Source organism: Pristis pectinata, chromosome 19, assembly GCF_009764475.1.
Source record: "Pristis pectinata isolate sPriPec2 chromosome 19, sPriPec2.1.pri, whole genome shotgun sequence".
NCBI classification, from domain to species: Eukaryota; Metazoa; Chordata; class Chondrichthyes; order Rhinopristiformes; family Pristidae; genus Pristis; species Pristis pectinata.
The window spans coordinates 40,213,303-40,233,223 of record NC_067423.1 but is presented as its reverse complement, the minus strand read 5'-3'; the positions used below and the strand labels follow the sequence as shown (position 1 = coordinate 40,233,223).

Genomic DNA, 19,921 nt, shown 5'->3' with positions numbered 1-19,921 from the left:
CTGGAGCAGAAGTGGGTGCAGTCATGGTCCAACTGTGCAGAGCCTTGGTCGGACCCATTCGGAGTTCTCAGAGCTGTCCTGCGCAGCACATCGTGACAGCGAGGTGTTGGCCTTGGAGGGAGTTTAGCATTGGTTTATCAGGTGTATTAGCATAGGTTTATCGTGGGTTTATCAGGGAGTTTAGCACTGGTTTATCAGGTGTCTCACAGGTTTATCGGAGTGATACTTGAGCACAAAGGCTTAAATGACAAGGAACGTTTGCACAAATAGGGTGATCTTTCAAGAGGGGAGCAGTAGGCAGAGAAAGGAACAGCTCCCAGTGGTTAGGGACCATGCTCAAAGTATTGGAAGCGAGTCTTTTAGGAGCAAAATTTGGAAACTCTTCTGCGAAATTTGGAACACTCTTCTGTGAATAGCAGAAGATGCAAGTGAATGGTTCACTTTACATCTGGGGTTGAGAGATTTTGTTAACTGAAGACAGGGGTTTGTGGTAAGGGCTGGTTTTGGATATTAGGCCACAGTTGTGTTGGGGTCTGGTTGAGTAGGGGAGCAGCCTGCCCTTGTTCATTTAGGATGTTAATGGTCCATCAGGAGCGGGAAATAACTGCATATTTTAGATGTTAAGGAAAATAATGCCTCTCTTCGTTTTTAAAAGTTTAATTCTGAACACGTGTCCATCTTTGGCAAGGCCTTTGTTGTTGGCAATTCTTACTTGCTTTTAAGCCTGGTGTCCTTCCAGGCTGGAATGGAATGGTCAGAAACACTTTTGTGGGATGAAGTTGGCTGGGGACCCAGACCAGGAGAGCTTATGTTCTTTGTAAACGAACTGTGCATCCTTCAGAAGGGTCTGTGTTAATTGGACTTACCTTCTGTCATCAGATTGTACGACACGATCGAACTATGGAGCAAATTGTCTTCCCTGTGCCGAGCATTTGTGGGTATCTCACGCGTGAGTCGAAATGGAAGGTGTTCAACACCACAGAGAGGGATGAACAGGGCAGCAAAGTGAACGACTTCTTCCAGCAAGCTGAGGATCTCTACAACGAAATGATTTGGCAAAAGAAGATCAAAAGTAAATGCTATCATTTCGATCCAGTTGAGTTGCTTACTGCTGGGAAGACACATTTGTCATTTTCATTAACAATTACAGGCAATGTTTTGTTATGCGTAAACCTCCAGCTAATGTTTTTTTTATATATGTTTACTTCTTGGTTATCCACAAAAAAGGTGATTTTGGATATTCTGCTGCTTATTCGCCCCCTTGGCCTTTTCATCTACCCCTTGGGGCAGATCCTCCGCCTTCCTGGCGAAGCTCAAAGCTGGAGGTGCCCACGTTCCTGAAGTCAGACCTGACGCACCAGCAGATAGGGGCGTAAGGGAAGCAGGAAATGTTCCGTGTGTGTGAGGCCATTGATGCTAAATGGGATAGGGTTGATGCTTACGATGAATTCAGGTCAGATCGCACCTCCCTGTGTTCGGACTTTGGTTTCTCTCACCCAATGTGTTTTGTTTGTAAATGTGCTTCCTCTCAATAACTGGACTCCTGGGCATGTGACCCCACCTTGTCAAATTCCACAGAACAGTACAGCACACGATCAGGCCGTTCGGCCCACTATGTCTATGTGACCGTGAAGCCGAACGAAACTAATCCCATCTGCCTGCACGTGGTCTACGTTCCTCCGTTCCCTGCCTGTTCATGTGTCTGTCTGAATGCTTCTCAAAAGTTGCTATCGTATCTGTTTCTACCACTTCCAGTGTGTGTGTGAGGATGGCAGATCACCTGACGTTTAATCATGAATCTGTTAGCTTCTTGCAGCTGCTTATGCTCCCTTTTACTGAAAGCATCTTTTCAATTAATACATCTTTTTAAATTGAATTGAATTCTCAATCTGCCTTAATGGGATTTGAACTATGGTTCCCTCAATTATTTATCCAGACCTTTCGGATTATCATCCATAAATTCGTCCTCAGGCAGTCCATGTTTGTGAGACTGTTGTAATGCTGTTAGTTAGCTGATTGCTCACTAATAGGCACTTGGCTTCATGTTGTTTGCCCCATTTTCCATTCCATTTATCATCAGTCTGTCTGCCTTCTCAGGGATGCCTTGCTACCATGCCCTTCCCAACTCATTCAACTTCCAGTGGTACATAGAGTGCACAAGATCTAATGGGTGAGACGCTTCCCCCAAGGGATGACCTAATGTGGGAGCAGTTGGCGGTTATAATTCTGAAAGGCTTTGGCAGGGTAAATAGAGGAGTTGTTCCTGTTGGGAAACCAGGGGCCGCAAGGGTAAGACAAAAATAAGAAATACTGCTCAAACATTCAGGCAGTATCGGTGGACAGGATTAGAGGTTCCAGGTTCATGACCTCTTGCTTAAAGGCTTTTGATAGTCACCGAGAAAGGCAACAAAGAACTTAGACCAATTTCTTTCCAGGGAAAGTGGTTAGAAAATGGAACTCACTTCCGCAAGGAGCGATTGAGTTTCTGAGGTTGATGCATGAGGGAGGTAGGAATGGAAGAATAAGCTGATGAGGTTGTGGGAGGGGAACTGAGGCGACCACGTTGGATAGCAAGAACCGCTCTCTGTGCATTCTATGTGATTCATGTGGTTAAAACTCTTGTCACTGTAGGCTCGGCCCTGTTAGATGAGGATTTATACCAGAGTTTTAATTACCTTCATCTCTCTTTCTTCAGACAATCCAGGCTTGTTTTGGTTCTCAAAAAACATGTCGCTATGGGGAAACATTTCATTCAATTTTGCAGTATTTATCAACCTGGCTGTCGCACTTTTCTATCCATTCGGAGATGATGGTGATGAGGGTAAGTTTGAACGTTAAAATTAATTGTTGTAGTGTGTGCTCACTTTCCTGGATAACCTGAAACGACAGCATGTGGTACATGTTTGATTTTATTATTCAAAGCCGTGTGACTTAACAGGAGGAATGAATCAACTTAGACAGGACTTCCATGTGATTGTAGAGGGTCATGGAGATATACAGCACAGAAATAGGCCCTTCAGCCCAACTTGTCCGTGCTGACCAAGATGCCGATCTATTCTAATTCCATTTGTCTGGAGTTGGCCCATAACCCTCTAAACCTTTCCTATCGATATTAATGTTTAATAGACCTTTGGACAGTGATGTCGATAGGAAAGGTTTAGAGGTCTATGGGCCAACTATAATGTTTAATAGACATTTGGACAGGGTAGTTGTACCTGCCTCTACCTCCCCGGTAACTCATCCCATACACCCACCACCCTCTGTGTGAAAACCTTTCCCCTCAGCTCCCCTTTCCCCTCTCACCTTCAACCTGCGCCCTCTAGTTTTACAACCCCCTGCCCTGGAAGAAATACTGTAACTGTCTACCCTATTTATGCCTTTCCTATTTTTGTTACAAACTTCTATCAGGTCATTCCTCAGCCCCTTCATTCCTGGGAGAACAGTCCCAGCCTATCCAGTCTCTGCTTACAACTCAAGCCCTCCAGCCCCAGCAACGTTCCCATCGGTCGTTTCTGCACCCACTCTAACATCCTTTCTACAGGGTGGCAACCCTTGACACCTGGCAGTTAATATCCACAGCAGATCCCACGGCAGCTGTGTACATTGACCAGGTAATCTGTTTTAGTGATGTTGGTGACTAATTGTTGGCCAGAACGCCAGGAAGCACTGCCTGTAGGTTTTGGGTTCAAGTGCCACTCCAAAGACTGGTGCATAACTTCTAACTTCCGATATTGGTGGTCTCCAACCTGATGGCCTCAACATCGATTTCTCTAACTTCCGGTAACCCCTCCCAGCTTTTTCTGACCCCCCCCCCCCCCACTTTTTTTGCCCCTTTTGTTTTCCCTCATTCCTGTGGGCCCCTCACCTCTTCTCTTTCCCCTCCCCTGCTCTCATGACCTGCCCATCTATTCCCCACCTCCTTCCCTTTATTCCATGGTCTACCATCCTCTCCTATTGGATTCCTTCTTCTTCAGCCCTTTGCCTCTTCTACCTATCATCTCTCAGCTTATTACATCTTCCCCCCCTCCCCTACCCACCTTCCTTCCCCCCCGCCCCTCACCTGAACTCACCTATCACCTGGACTCACCTGTCACCTGCCAGCTTGTGCTCCTCCCCCTCCCTCCACCTTCTTATTCCGGCTTCTGCCCTCTTCCTTTCCAGTCCTGATGGAGGATCTCGGCCCGAAACGTCGACTGTTTATTTCCCTCCACGGATGCTGCCCGACCTGCTGAGTCCCTCCAGCACTTTGTGTGTGTTGTTCCAGATTCCAGCATCTGCAGGATCTTTTGTGTCTCAGCTTAACATCTAGGTTGACTCACATTGCTGAGGCAGTGTTACAGGTTAGAAGAGCCATCTCTCCAGTACACCATCGAATTGAGGCCTTGTTTGCCCTCTTAGCTGGACAGCAACAGTCCCACAGAGACCAGATTCACCTGGTATCTTGCCAGCAATCCTCACCAACATGCACAGTGGCGAAGCTGGTAGATCCGCTGCCTCACTGCTCTGGAGACCCGGGTTCAATCCCGACCTCCGGTGCTGTCTGTGTGGAATTTGTTCGTTCTCCCTGTGACCGTGTGGGTTTCCTATGGGTGCTCCGGTTTCCTCCCACATCCCAAAGACATGCAAGTTGGTGGGATAATTGGCCTCGATAAATTTCTCCTAGTGTGTAGGTGAGTGGTAGGATCTGAGGGGAGTTGATGGGAATGTGGGGAGAATAATTTGGGATCAGTGTAGGATTGGAGCAAATGAGTGCTTGATGGTCAGCACAGACTCAGTGGGCCGAAGGGCCTGTTTCCCTGCTGTACGACTGAAAACAGGTACTAAGTCATCGTCACGCAGCTCCATGGCAGCTTGTGCTGCACAAGTTGACCACCACATCAGATTGAAAAGTAGTTCATTGGCTATGAAGTTCGTTGAATTGTCTTAAGGTCATGAAAAGCATCATATAAATTCTTTGTTCAATTTTTGATAATACATATTGCAGGTGAGCATTGAAGATCAAAGTAGAATTGGTATTGGTATTGGTTTATTATTGTCACTTGTACCAAGATACAGTGAAAAACTTGTCTTGCATACCGATCGTACAGGTCAATTCATTACACAGTGCAGTTACATTGAGTTAGTACAGAGTGCATTGAGGTAGTACAGGTAAAAACAATAACAGTACAGAGTAAAGTGTCACAGCTACAGAGGAAGTGCAGTGCAATAAGGTACAAGGTCACAACAAGGTAGATCGTGAGGTCAGAGTCCATCTCATTGTATAAGGGAACCGTTCAATAGTCTTATCACAGAGGGATAGAAGCTGTCCTTGATCCTGGTGGTACGTGCCCTCAGGCTCCTGTATCTTCTACCTGATGGGAGAGGAGAGAAGAGAGAATGACCCGGATGGTTGGGGTCTTTGATTATGCTGGCTGTTTCACCAAGGCAGCGAGAGGTAAAGACAGAGTCCAAGGAGGGGGAGGCTGGTTTCTGTGATGCGCTGGGCTGTGTCCACAACTCTCTACAGCTTCTTGCGGTCCTGGGCAGAGCAGTTGCCGTACCAAGCCGTGATGCATCCAGGTAGGATGCTTTCTATGGTGCATCGATAAAAGTTGGTGAGTTTCAAAGGGGACGTGCCAAATTCTTTAGCCTCCTGAGGAATTAAAGGTGTAAGGTTTCCTGTAGCAGGATATTTTTCTGGCATGTTTAAGTGTTTTGTGAAGCTAGTCATTAAAAGTGTGAGAAAGTAACAGCAGAGCATGGGAAGTAGGGATCCGGGAGCCAAGTGAACACAGCCAGCATCACGTACCTCCTTAATCAGAGGGAAAAATGATGAAGTTAGCAGTAGGAGGAAGTGCAGATTGGTAAAATAAGACAAGATCTTTATTAGTCACATGTACATCGAAACACACAGTGAAATGCATCTTTTGTGTAGAGTGTTCTGGGGGCAGCCCGCAAGTGTCGCCACGCTTCCGGCGCCAACACAGCACGCCCGCAACTTCCTAACCCGTATGTCTTTGGAATGTGGGAGGAAACCGGAGCACCCGGAGGAAACCCACGCAGTCACACGGGGAGAACGTACAAACTCCTCACAGGCAGCGGCCGGAATTGAACCCGGGTCGCCGGCGCCGTAATAGCGTCACGCTGACCGCCACGCTACCGAATTCAATTCAAATGAGGTTTGGAGAGAGAAATGAAGAGAGGGAAAGAAAGGTTGGGCCAAGAGTGAAATAAAGAGGATGGAAACGAAAAGTGGGGAAAGAAATGTGTTAATTTAAGAGCTTAACATTATGTGATCTCCAATGCAAATTAAAACTTAAAAGAATAAGACTCCACACATACTAATTCATTTTCACTTCCAAAGAGGCTAGCTGGTGATAATGAACATTTCTCACATTGTTGCAGGCATACTTAGTCTGAAAGGGACACGACATCGCATTCGTTCTCAGTTTGCATACACTGCCCCGTTTGATAGTAACGTTCAAGGCTTCATTGCTTCTTCAAGATGTGGTCATGACCAGATAATCTGTTGAGGAATAATTATCTTCCAGGTCACCAAACAAAGCCCCCAGAAAAGAGCGGATGGGGTGCAGGCTTTTCTTTCTGTTCATCAGTTTCTCTGACAATGGAGCACTTCAGTAGTGCCATGTGAAGCTCAGAATTTCGCAGGACACAGCATTTAACGGCGGCACAGTGACGCAGCCGGCAGAGCTGCTGCCTCACAGCTCCAGCGACCGGAGCTTGATCCCGACCTCGAGTGCCCTCTGTGTAGAACTTGCACGTTCTCCCCGCGACCACGTGGGTTTCCTCCGGCTGCTCTGGTTTCCTCCCACGTCCCAAGGACGTGCGGGCTGGTAGGTTAGTTGGCTGCTGCAAATTGCCCCCAGTGTGTAGGTGAGTGGTGGAACCTGGGGGGAGTTGATGGGAATGTCGGGAGAATAAAAAAATGGGATTAATGTAGGATTCGTGTAAATGGATTAGTGTAGTCAGTCAGCACGGACTTGATGGGCCGAAGAGCCTGTTCCTGTGCTCTGCCTTTCTATGACTCTAATTTCGAGCTCAGGTCCCTGTGATATAGAGGCAAGGGTGTTCACAAGTGAGCTGCGGCTGACTTTCAATTTTACTGGTGAGTCGGAAAATAAGACACCATTTTCATAAAGTGAATAGTGTGGCAGTGCAACTTAGACAGGAACCTTTGGCTAAGTTTAACTGAAGATGCCCTGTCATTTATACATAGATTACTGCGAGGACCATTCACCTCAAGGCAGGCTTTTTTCAGACTGGAGGGAAATGGATTGTTGAGTTCCCTAGTGGGGAACTAAGACCACTACTTTTCTTAATATATATTGGTTGGGCTCGTGTGCGCAGGGCACATTTTCCAAATTTGCAGATGATGGCAAACTTGGGGACACAGTGAACTATGAGGAGAATAACGGTAGACTTTAGGGAGATGTCCATGGAATGGACAGCTGGGTCAAATAGGCAAGAACGTGTTTCCAGAGAAACAAAGGACTGCAGATGCTGGAATCTGGATGAAAAACACAATGATGCTGGAGGAACTCAGCAGGCCAGGCAGTATCCGTGGAGAAAAGTGTTTCATTGAGTTATAAATGAAATGATGATTAATATCTATGATATATGATGCTTGTTACTTTCAAAGCCAGCCTCAGTGCTATCCACTGACCCCGTGAGTATCAGTTCCTGCTCTACCCCAGTGGGCCGTTGCTATTGTCAAACACCTCAATCATCTTGTTGTTCTTTTCCTCTTTACAGGTACAATCTCACCCCTGTTTTCGCTGCTGCTCTGGATCGTGGTTATTGTTTGCACTGTTTTGCTTATCCTCGTACCAAAACCTCATGGAATAAGACTATTCACTGTGTCCGTAATGTTCCGGTCCATATACACGATCGGGTTGGGACCGACTTTGATACTCTTGGGTGCTCTCAATGTAAGTAGCAATACATTGTCCCAGAAATATTGACATTGTATGTTCACCTTACTAATATGGGACACTTTTTTATGGAGGCAGGGTCTATTATTGTGACCTAAAAATTGTGATATCCTGAGAGTATTTTTGTAGTTCAGCAAATACCTTGAAAAATCATGTGAATGTATTTATATCCAATGAATTGTTATGTGCAAGTTTTTAGGGAGGTAAGAATTAAGTTGATATTTTTGGATGGCGCAGTGGCTCAGCGAGTAGATAGCCACAGCACTAGAGACCGAGACCTTAGGTCCAGTCCGTATGGAGTTTTCATGTTCTCCCTTTGACCACAAGGATTTCCTCTGGGTGGTCTGGTTTCCTCACACATCCCAAAGGTGTGCTGGCTGGTAGGTTAATGGCTACTGTAAATTGCCCCTCGTGTATATATGAGTGGCAGAATCTGGGAGAGAACGTAAAAAAAGGAGAGAGTGATAAGAAGGTGGGAAAAACAGAAAAGGGGGATTAATGTGGGATTAATGTAAATGGGTGAGTGATGGTTGGTGCGGACTTGCTGGGCCAAAGGGCCTGTTTCTGTACTGTAGCTTTCTATCTCAATGGAGGCAGAGGTTAATGAAAATAATTACCCGAGCGCAGTCCACAGAATGGTTACAGCACCGAAGGAGCCCACTCTTCCCATCGAGTCTGTACTGGTTCACTATAGGGATAATCCAGCTCATCTCAATCGCCCTCTCTCTCCCCCACAGTCCTGAAAATTCTTTCCTTTCACACACTTTTCCAGCTCCATTTTGATTGCCGCCATTGGATCTGTGTCCTGGCCCCTAGACCTCTCTGTTCCTGCACTCCTTTTCAAATCGCTCCCTCTGGTTTATATTGTTCCTGCTCCTTCTTCCTTGCGAAACCCAATATTTCACAGCAATAAGTCCCATCCGCTGCCTGTTCTCCCATCCCACAAGCTGGTCTGTATCTCCTTAAAGTCCATTCCTGTCCTCCCCATAGGTCACCCTGTGCCATCTACGAACATAGAAATCGTGCCCTGTACACCCAGGTCCCAGTCATCACAATACTTTAAGAAAAGCAGTGATCCCAGCACTGACTCCTGTGGAACTCCACAGTGTAGTCCCCGGAGTCTGAGAGACAACCTGTCACTTCTACTCGATGCTTAGTCAGGGCCTTTTATCCCAGGGCACTTTATTAACTCTTTGTTGGAAGTCCACTTACACCACTTCAACTATACAGATAGCTCTGCTCCTACACACGTTTCCGTAACATGAATTAGGGAACACTGTTAGTATTACACAAACTGAATTGGTTATAACAAAATTTCTATCGGGAACTAGAGTACCACTTAAGAGTTATTTTGGAAATTGACAAGCAGGAAAAAAGCTGCCTTGGTAAAAACAGCCTTGGGGGAAAATACCTGTTTCCATTAACTTCCCCACAGTAATCAGACACCGCTGTCTCTTAAGAACACAGGCTGCCAGTTTCACCATGGGAGGCCATATGCTATTGATACTTGTGCTATGATACTCTATTAAACAGACTTTAGCGTTTTTTTATCTTGCAGTGACAAAATAAACTTATAGCTATTAAAAACATGTTCATTTTTGAAAATCCTGGTGGAAAAATAACTTTGGTATTTAGAATCTGAAACTCTCTAGCCCCTTACCCCCTTTTTCCCATTGACACAATTGTTGATATAACAAGACTAAAGCAAAATTACTTGTATTTCTCTCATTAGCGTCTCTGTTACTTCATTAGAAAACTCTTAACAGGTTAATCAGTCAGGGTTTGCCTTTGATGAACTCATAGCTTTCTCTAATCAATCCACACATGTCAATTCTGATGTTGATTATTGTTTCTAGAATTTTGCCCACCATTGATGCTAAACTGATTGGTCTGTAGTAAATTGGTTTATTATTGTCACGTACCTGGGTTTATATTTACACCCTTTCTGAACAAGGGGGGTAACAGTAATGACTTTCCAATTGTCTGGCACCACCACTGAATATATAGATGTCTGAAAGATTATGGCCAGGGTCTCTGCAAAATACCCTCTTTTTTCCCTCAGCATCCAAGGATTCATTCCATCTAATCCAGAGTATTGAGGTGAAGTAGTCACCCCTAGTAGGTCGAGCTAAACACACTGTATAGTGAAGTGAATGGCATGGATTCAGAAGCAGTCTACAATGATCGGGCGTGTAGAGTTAGTAGTAGATTGACACCACAAAATGCTATGATGTGTATGTAATGGTCCCAGTGCACCAGGATACATTTCTAGGCAACAGACCAAAAAGGTAGTTTATATGCAGCTGAAAATGTGGTGGCAGTGCAAAATCTTCACCAGCAAATATGGAACCATTTAATCAAATTTAATGCAATTGTAAAGTACACGCTGGAATACCAGATTTCAATGATATAGAACATAGAACATTACAGCACAGTACAGGCCCTTCGGCCCACAATGTCATGCCGACATTTTATCCTGCTCTAAGATCTATCTAACCTTTCCCTCCCACATAGCCATCCATTTATCTGGTATTGGTATTGGTTTATTATTGTCACTTGTACCGAGGTACAGTGAAAAGCTTGTCTTACAAACTGATCGTACAGGTCAATTCATTACACAGTGCAGTTACATAGAGTTGGTACAGAGTTCAGTGATGTAGTACAGGTAAAAACAATAACAGTACACAGTAAAATGTCACAGCTACAGAGAAAGTGCAGTGCAATAAGGTGCAAGGTCACAACAAGGTAGATCGTGAGGTCAGAGTCCATCTCATCGTGTAAGGGAACCGTTCAATAGTCTTATCACAGTGGGGTAGAAGCTGTCCTTAAGTCTGGTGGTACGTGCCCTCAGGCACCTGTATCTTCTACCTGATGGAAGACGAGAGAAGAGGAGAGAGAATGACCCGGGTGGGTGGGGTCTTTGATTATGCTGGCTGCTTCACCAAGACAGCAAGAGGTAAAGACAGAGTCCAAGGAGGGGAGGCTGGTGTCCGTGATGCGCTGGGCTGTGTCCACAACTCTCTGCAGCTTCTTGCGGTCCTGGGCAGAGCAGTTGCCATACCAAGCCGTGATACATCCAGATAGGATGCTTTCTATGGTGCATTGGTAAAAGTTGGTGAGAGTCAAAGGGGACAAACCAAATTTCTTTAGCCTTCTGAGGAAGTAGAGGTGCTGGTGAGCTTTCTTGGCCATGGCATCTACATGATTTGACCAGGACAGGCTGTTGGTGATGTTCACACCCAGGAACTTGAAGCTCTCAACCCTCTCGACCTCAGCACCATTGATGTAGACAGGTGCATGTACGCTGCCCCCTGTCCTGAAGTCAATGACCAGCTCTTTAGTTTTGTTGACATTGAGGGAAAGGTTGTCGTCATGACACCATTCCACTAAGCTCTCTCTCTCCTTCCTGTACTCCGACTCATCGCTGTTTGAGATACGGCCTACAACAGTGGTATCATCTGCAAACTTGTAGATGGAGTTAGAGCAGAATCTGTCATTCACGTGTGTATCTAAGAGTCTCTTAAATATGGTGACTGAAATCTCACAAATGTGATCCATGCCTCTAATCTCTTCAAGACTTCTTGATGTTTCCCTGACTGGAGAATATTGAATTCATTTACCAGTATGGATCAAAGGATATGTTTCCCCACTGTTGGCTGTCTGAGGTGAAATTGTAAAAAAAAATAAATTCCTTGACCAATGCATAGGTGTAGTCGTTTTCCCCTACAAAAAAAATTCCCAGGCATATTTTCACATGACTATTTCGTGATGAGAGATTGGATTTTTCTTTGAAATTCTTTCCCATTCTCAAAGTGTCTTCAACCACAGCTCATAATATAGCCCAGCCCTTATGCAAAGCTGCTTCAGAATGTAATGAAGCTGAAGTGAGTTTCAGTCCCATTACTAATCAAGCTGTTGCATGATTCACCGAAGAGTCGCTTCCATCAGTATTTAACAAGGTAGTAGAATGTATACAAGTGGAAAAAATATGAATCTAACGCTGCGGCAAATTTCTTTTCTTGCGTTTACTGAAATCATATTCTCTTGTTTTCTTTAGCTGTGCAATAAAATTGTGTTCTTGGTCAGTTTTGTTGGGAACCGTGGAACGTTCACCCGCGGTTATAAGGCAGTGGTCATGGATGTGGAGTTTTTATACCACGTGCTCTATGTGGTTGTCTGCATGTTGGGTCTCTTCGTCCATGAGTTTTTTTACAGTTTCCTGGTAAGTGATAACTCGGCCGTCTGAATGATTCTCATTTATTTAAATACACCCGGGCAGGAGGAGGCTATAAGTTTTCCCAGAAGTGATATCTCGTGTTCCGTGATGCATCTACTCTGCATCTCACTGCAGTGGTGCAGCTGGCAGAGTTGCTGCCTCACAGGTCCAGCGACCCGGCTTTGATCCTGACCCTTGGGTGCTGTCAAAACGGAGACACAAGAGATTCTGCAGATGCTCGAATCTGGAGCAATGCACACAAAAAGTGCTGGAGGGACTCAGCAGGTCAGGCAGCATCTACGGAGGGAGATAAACAGTCGATATTTTGGGCCGAGACCCTTCACCAGGACTGGAAAGGAAGAGGGCAGAAGCCGGAATAAGAAGGTTGGGGGGGAGAGGGAGGAGCGCACGCAGGCAGGGGATAGTTCAGGTGATAGCTCACGTGGTGGAAGAGCAGGAGAGCAGTCGAGATCACAGAGGGAGCAGTGAGAGAGGGTCTCATAGAACTCCCGTCAAAGAGAGGAAGAAAACTCCTTCAGGGTAGGTGTCCCTGGAAGAAACTTTACCGTGAAGCAGCAAAACTGAGACACAAGAAATTCTGCAGATGCTGGAATCTGGAGCAACACACAAAAAGTGCTGGAGGGACTCAGCAGGTCAGGCAGCATCTAAGGAGGGCAGCTCTTCGACCACCTGAACTCACCTATCCCCTGCCTGCGTGTGCTCCTCCCCCTCCCCCCACCTTCTTATTCTGGCTTCTGCCCTCTTCCTTTCCAGTCTTGATAAAGGGTCTTGGCCCGAAATGTCGATTGTTTAAGATGTCTTTATTAGTCACATGTATATCAAGACACACAGTGAAATGCATCTTTTGGATAGAGTGTTCTGGGAGTAGGCCGCAAGTGTCGCCACGCTTCCGGCGCCAACATAGCATGCCCACAACTTCCTAACCCGTACGTCTTTGGAATGTGGGAGGAAACCGGAGCACCAGGAGGAAACCCACGCAGACACGGGGAGAACGTACAAATTCCTTACAGACAGTGGCCGGAATTGAACCTGGGTCACTGGCACTGTAAAGCGTTATGCTAACCGCTATACTACCGTTTTTATTTTCCTCCATAGATGCTGGGTGCTGCCTGTGTGGAGTTTGCACGTTCTCACTGTGACCGGGTTGGGTTTCCCCTGGGTGCTCCAGTTTCCTCCCACAATCTCAAAGACGTATGGGTTGGTAGATTAATCGGCCACTGTGAATTGCCCCTGGTGTGTAGGTGGGGGTTAGAATCTGGGGGAAGTTGATGAAAGTGTTTTCCTAAAGCCTCGTTTTATCAAGTCTAGGGCTCTTGTTAGACACTGTGATCATCGGTCCAAAGTATTTACTCAACTTTTGCTTCGCCAGGGAGAGATACATCTCACTGTCAATATTCCACACATCCATTGAAACCAACTGTTCTTTAGCTTAAACACTCTACTGCTGCTCATTAACCAGTTACAGAGGGCATTTTCTGCAGGGTATCCTATTCAGCAACCCAAAGAAGACTGCAGATAAATTGGGCTTTCCAGCCACCCAGTCACATTCCTCGTTTTTTTAGCAGGTTCATGCGGCATTGGATGCTCAAATCCTTGGAGTTTGTAGAATGAGGCCATTCAATCCACTGAGGTGGCTTTTTGTAAAAAAAGCAGTCCAGAACAAATCCAACTGCCCCAATGCCCCTGCAGCTCACCCCTACTGTTGCAACAGCTCCCAAGGCTGGGCATACCTTCAGTAGCATCCCTCCTGAACCCAGCTTTGTTTTATTACCGTTGGGTAGGTGGCATATCCTTTCAGAAGACTGTTAAATCAATGTTCCTCTTGCTTGCTGAAGTCTTTCTCTCTAGACCTTTCTCCTCTTGGGACAGAATCCTTCCCCTTTTAACCATATTGGGAAGTTTGTCTCTTGAATCTGCTTTACTCAGAAGAAACCTGAGTTCTATCATGTGTTTTATAAAACTGTTTAGTTTCAATTATTTCCATTTGTGTTTTCCTCATTATAATTAATTGAATGACTTATTTTTCTTTTCCCAGCTGTTTGACTTGATCCACAGGCAAGAAACATTGCTTAATGTAATAAAAAGTGTCACACGCAATGGTCGGTCCATCATTCTGACAGCAGCACTGGCTCTCATCCTTGTCTACCTCTTCTCTATTGTGGGATTCCTCTTTCTGCAAGATGATTTCATCATGGAGGTTGACCGACTGGAGAAGAACAAGACCTCTCTATCAGGTGACGTGATTTCTTTCTGATGCCATTTGGAGTTGAGTGCATTGTACTGTGAGGTATTTTTCTACATTAAAAGTTCCCACCCAAGAAAATGCAAGTTAGGGTTGACACTTTGAAACCAATGAGAAATATGAATTGCAGTCTCACACTAATTATTTTCTGTTTTATGCAGATCAGGAGAACAGATACAGCTCAACGTTGAACAGTAAGGAACAAGTCTGTCGGGAGAACTGTTCTGTTTTGTCTGTTGCACCTACAGGTTAGTAAACACACAGCAACAACACAGCTTGCATAAGAACACAGCTAGGCCATTCAGCCCCTTGAGAATGCCCTTCCATTCAGTAATATCATGGCTGATTTCATCGATCCCACTGACCTTAACTTCCCAAGACCCTTAACAATGTTGAGGTACAGAGTCGATCTTGAGGTCCAAGTCCAGAGCTCCCAGAGAGTGGCTGCACAAGTTGATAGGGTGGTAAGGAAGGTCTATGGCAAGCTTGCCTTTATTAGTCGAGTTCAAGAGTTGGGAAGTTATGTTGCAGCTTTATAAAGCTCTGGTTAGGCCCCATCTAGAGTGTTGCATTCAATTCTGGTCACCCCATTACAGGAAGGATGTGGAGGCTTTAGAGAGGGTGCAGAAGAGGTTTAGCAGGTCTGAATTAGAGGGCATGTGCTGTAAGGAGAGGTTGGACAAACATGGGTTGGTTTCTCTGGAGCGGTGGAGGCTGAGGGGAGATCTGATAGAGGTTTATAAGATTATGAGAGGCATAAATAAGCAGCCGGTACCTTTTTCCCGGGGTTGAAATGTCTAATACTAGAGGGCATACATTTAAGGTGAGAAGGGTTAAGTTCAAAGGAGATGTGCAGGGCAAATTTTTTACACAGAGAGGTGTGGGTGCCTGGAATGTGCTGCCAGGGGTGGTGGTGCAGGCAGATACGACAGTGGCGTTTAAGAGTCTCTTAGATGGGCACATGAATGTGCCGGGAATGGAGGGATATGGATATTGTGTAGGCAGAAGGGATTAATTTAGTTAGGCAGTTAATTACTAGATTTAATTAGTTCGGCACAACATCGTGGGCCGAAGGGCTTGTTCCTGTGCTATACTGTTCTATGTTCCTGCCAACCTACATTACTCATTGTTTCTCTGTAATCCAAAAATCTATATCATCAAATATACTCAGTCCACAGCCTTCTGACAGAAATCCAAAGATTCAAAATGCTCTGAGAGGAGGAATTCCTCATCTTAACTTTAATTGGATATCCTTTATCCTGTAACAATACCCCCCTGAATCTCGGCTCCCCTCAGGGCAGCTTGGAGACAGGCCCTTCAGTTTACTAAGTCAGCACCAACTCTCAAGCCTCCACTTATAGCAATCCTACATGAATCCCATTTTATTTCCCCCCACATTTTCATCAATTCCAGTCAGTTTCTACCACTCACCAACACACCAGGGGCAACTTACAGTGGCTAATTAATCTACGTTTGGGATGTCGAACAAACAGGAAACTTTCCCCAGCCGGCTCACTGAATCTACTCTGTCGAGCACCCTCAAGGAAAAATGCTTACAATGATCGATGATCCCTGTGATATGAATTTCCCCTGTTCTGACCTTGGTTGGTGTCAGGTGCCAGCCTGAAAAGATGTCCAGTATAAGTAATTTCTACAGGTAGCAATCTGGGAAGTAATGTCCTATCTCTTTTAAACACTTTATAAAGCATCTAATACAGATGGCAACATGCACATAAGCTGAAATATCATGAACCTTATAACATAAAATTATATTTTAAAACCATTATAATTAATTTCAAATATTTTCAAATTTTCAATTGACCTGGGGGAAGTTGCAGTTTTTGTGGCCAGTGTGCTTGTTAAGCAGTAGCAATAACTTAGCCATCAAGTACTCTCACACATTTTGGAGCACATTGTACCAGTTTCAGGTGATTTTGCAGCGGAGAATAGTTTGTGGAGAGCTTGGACTCTCAGCTTACTGATTCTGTTTGGTAATGCCAGAGATGGCTCCAAAGCAGTGCAGCTGGAGGAGAAAGCAGCTTTGGAACTTATCAGTTCAGCTTCAGATGTGCTCAGTTCAAAATTAGTCAGTCTCATAGATTAAAGGCAGCAAACATCTTCATCATACTTTGCAAAATGCGTATCATTGTTTCAGCTAATTTGAGGAAAGGCTTGGTCAATAAACCGATGAAGCAAATAGGATGTAGTGTAATGTCCATAAGTAACTGCCTTTAAAGACCAGTGTCTTGTGATGTTCTTCCGTCATGTTTAAATCTTATTACATATCTGCTGTTTAGTTGCCTATTTGCTACTCAAGGGAAGCAAGGAATATTTGATGTATTGGAGTATCCCACATCCCTTATGCCTAATCTTTCCACTCTACTTAATCTCTACTAACAAATACACAGCCAGCCTCGTGGAATATCATGAACTGTGGGTTAGAGATCCTCTCTGCACAAAAATGCTTGACAGAGCCTTTCATGTAATTATATTCGGAGGAGAAACAAATCACGTCCTCTTTACAACATAATTAATTCCCAGGGAACGCTGATCTTCTGATGAAAGGATGTCAGCCTGAAACACTATCCCGCTCTCTCCACAATTACTGTCTGATCCGTTGAGGGTTTTTCCCAGAATCTTCAGGTTTTGTTTTAGATTTCTGCCATCCGCAATACTTTTCTTCAGTTGCAGTGCTCAGGACGTGGGTGTTTCCGGCAAGGCCAACACTTAACGCCCATCACCAGCTCTCTTGAGAAGGTGGAGGTGAGCTACCTCCATTCATTACCATCCCTGTGGTGGTGGGACTCCCATGGTGTGCTTGGTAGCGAGTTCCAGGATTTAGATCCAACGGTGCTGAAGAAACAGAGATGTATTTCCAAGCCCGGATGGTGTGTGACTTGGAAAGGCCCTTGGAGGGGAAGGTGTTCCCAACACACCTGGTGTCCTTCTCCCTTCTGAATGGAGGAGACATGGGCTTGGGAGGTGCTGGAGACAAAACCTCAGCAAGTCACCGCGGTGCATCCTGTTGTGATCTCGCACTGCTGGTGGGTGATGGTGTCAGAGAGTCACACAGCACAGACACAGGCCCTTCAGCCCAACTTGCCCATGCCGATCAAAATGCAATCTAAGCTACTCCCATTTGCCTCCAATTGACCCCCATCCCTCTAAACCTTTCCTATCCATGTACCCATCCAACTACCTGTGGAGGGAGTAGTTGTTTAAAGTGGTTTTGTGGGCACATTTAAAACAGTGCTGACTTTTATGAACAGTATTTTTTCTTATGCATTGCCAGCAAAACATATCCAGCTGCCCATTTATCAATTATTCTGTTATTTGCTTAAATAACAAAAATAAATTTTATTTATACAGGCATTTTAACCTTGTGAGAAGATCATTTCACAAAGCATAATTAAGTGTAAGCTTCACAACTGTTATTGGTATTGGTGTCGGTTTATTATTGTCACTTCTACCCAGCTACAGTGAAAAACTTGTCTTGCATGCCGATCGTACAGATCAATTCATTACACAGAGCATTGAGGTAGTACAGGGTAAAAACAATAACAGAATACAGAGTAAAGTGTCACAGTTACAGGGAAGTGCATTGCAGGTAGACAATAAGGTGCAAGGTCAAACAAGGTAGATTGTGAGGTCAAGAATCCATCTCATCGTATAAGGGAACTGCTCAATAGTCTTATCACCGTGGGATAGAAGCTGTCCTTGAGCCTGGTGGTACGTGCCTTCAGGCTCCTTTATCTTCTACCTGATGGGAGAGGGGAGGAGAGAGAATGACCCAGGTGGGTGGGGTCTTTGATTATGCTGGCTGCTTCACCAAGACAGCGAGAGGTAAAGACAGAGTCCAAGGAGGGGAGGCTGGTGTCCGTAATGTGCTGGGCTGTGTCCACAACTCTCTGCAGCTTCGTGCAGTCCCAGGCAGAGCAGTTGCCGTACCAAGCCGTGATACATCCAGATAGGACGCTTTCTATGATGCATTCATAAAAGTTGATGCCAAATTTCTTTAGCCTCCTGATGAAGTAGAGGCGCTGGTGAGCTTTCTTGGCCGTGGCATCTACGTGGTTGGACCAGGACAGGCTGTTGGTGATGTTCACTCCTAGGAACTTGAAGCCCTCAACCCTCTCGACCTCAGCACCATTCATGTAGACAGGTGCGTGTACACCGCCCCCTTTCCTGAAGTCAATGACCAGCTCTTTCGTTTTGCTGACATTGAGGGAAAGGTTGTTGTCATGACACCACGTCACTAAGCTCTCTATCTCCTTCCTGTACTCCGACTCATCATCATTTGAGATATGGCCCACTGCGGTGGTGTCATCTGCAAACTTGTGGATGGAGTTAGGCCAACATTGAGAGAGATGTCCAAGATTTCTGTAATTTTCATCCAAATGTTTAAATCCCCCGATCTTCCAGCCCGATAGCTACCTGGGAAATCAGAGCTGCTCCGATATTGGGCTCTTGCACATTCTGGTGATTAACCCATCCACCCGTGGTGGCCGCACCTTCACTGCCTCTTACCCCAAGCTCTGGAATTCCCTCCCTCAACCTTGCTGCCTCTGCATCTTTCGTCGTTGGCATTGCTCTTAAAAGGCACCCCTCTGAACAGGCCTCCGATCATCCTCTTAATGTCTCCGAATGGAACGTTAAGTTTACTTTTAATTTTCTGATTGCACCCCAGTGGGACACCTTTTAAAGGTTTTGCTGCAGGAAAATAACTAAGTGAACACGTTCATTGACTTTTGCAGAAGGACCCAAATACACAGTGTGTATGAATGGTCCCACTAATTCTCCATAGATCTCAAATTTCTGACAACAGATTTTGGCATCTGAAACTGCCATTCAGGCATTTATCTGCCATTCAGGCACGGGTGTAAAGAACATCCTCTCCAGTTCTCCAGGCCCAGAGAATTCACACTGGACATCCCATGAATAATGAGGACTGTGTTGTCTGGACTTCAGTGAATGGTTTGACAGATGTTGGGTGGGGGGGTGGGGGCAGGGGACTGCTGGTGGCCAAAGATTGCAGCTTGTTCTATGAGAAATCAATGAATCTTCGTTCGGTCTCTGAGAGGATTGCCTGCTCTTCTGGGACTCCATGCGATGTAGTGGGTCCATCCGTTGACAAAAGCCTTCAGGAAAGGAGACAGACGTAACTCATGTAGATAGCTTGATGTACATGGTATTGTCAAGGTTAGGTCTCCCCATCGCGAGACTACATTTTATGGGATAAGTGTTGGATCTTAGCAAAAGCGAGTTAATATAGTCGGATTCTTTAAAAACTCCGAATCCCTTAATCTGTTCATTTGATTTAGGATCATTCTTAAAATTCTCTATCCCAACCTCTTGAATTGGCAAACCTGCACAGTAATCAAACTCCCTCTCTCTCCAAATGAAATTAAAACCTTCCTGATGATTTCAAACCCTATTTACATTTACTGTTGAGGTTACCCTTCAATGAGGCATTGAATTTGTGCATTGTGTACAAAGGAGTTGATGGCAAGT

The 19,921-nt window shown here is 45.2% G+C and overlaps 1 protein-coding gene across 2 annotated transcripts in view; it reads left to right on the top strand.

Moving 5' to 3' along the window:
* itpr2 (inositol 1,4,5-trisphosphate receptor, type 2) overlaps positions 1-19,921 on the top strand; it is a 286,274-nt gene that overhangs the window by 230,159 nt on the left and 36,194 nt on the right. The window contains exons 47-52 of one of the 2 annotated variants that reach the window (XM_052034332.1): positions 880-1,072; positions 2,696-2,821; positions 7,753-7,928; positions 11,989-12,153; positions 14,204-14,402; positions 14,572-14,604. In XM_052034332.1, coding sequence (XP_051890292.1) covers positions 880-1,072; positions 2,696-2,821; positions 7,753-7,928; positions 11,989-12,153; positions 14,204-14,402; positions 14,572-14,604 — 892 coding nt within the window. Of the gene's footprint in view, positions 1-879; positions 1,073-2,695; positions 2,822-7,752; positions 7,929-11,988; positions 12,154-14,203; positions 14,403-14,571; positions 14,659-19,921 lie in introns of both variants that reach the window. The other variant, XM_052034331.1, reaches the window with a different exon arrangement.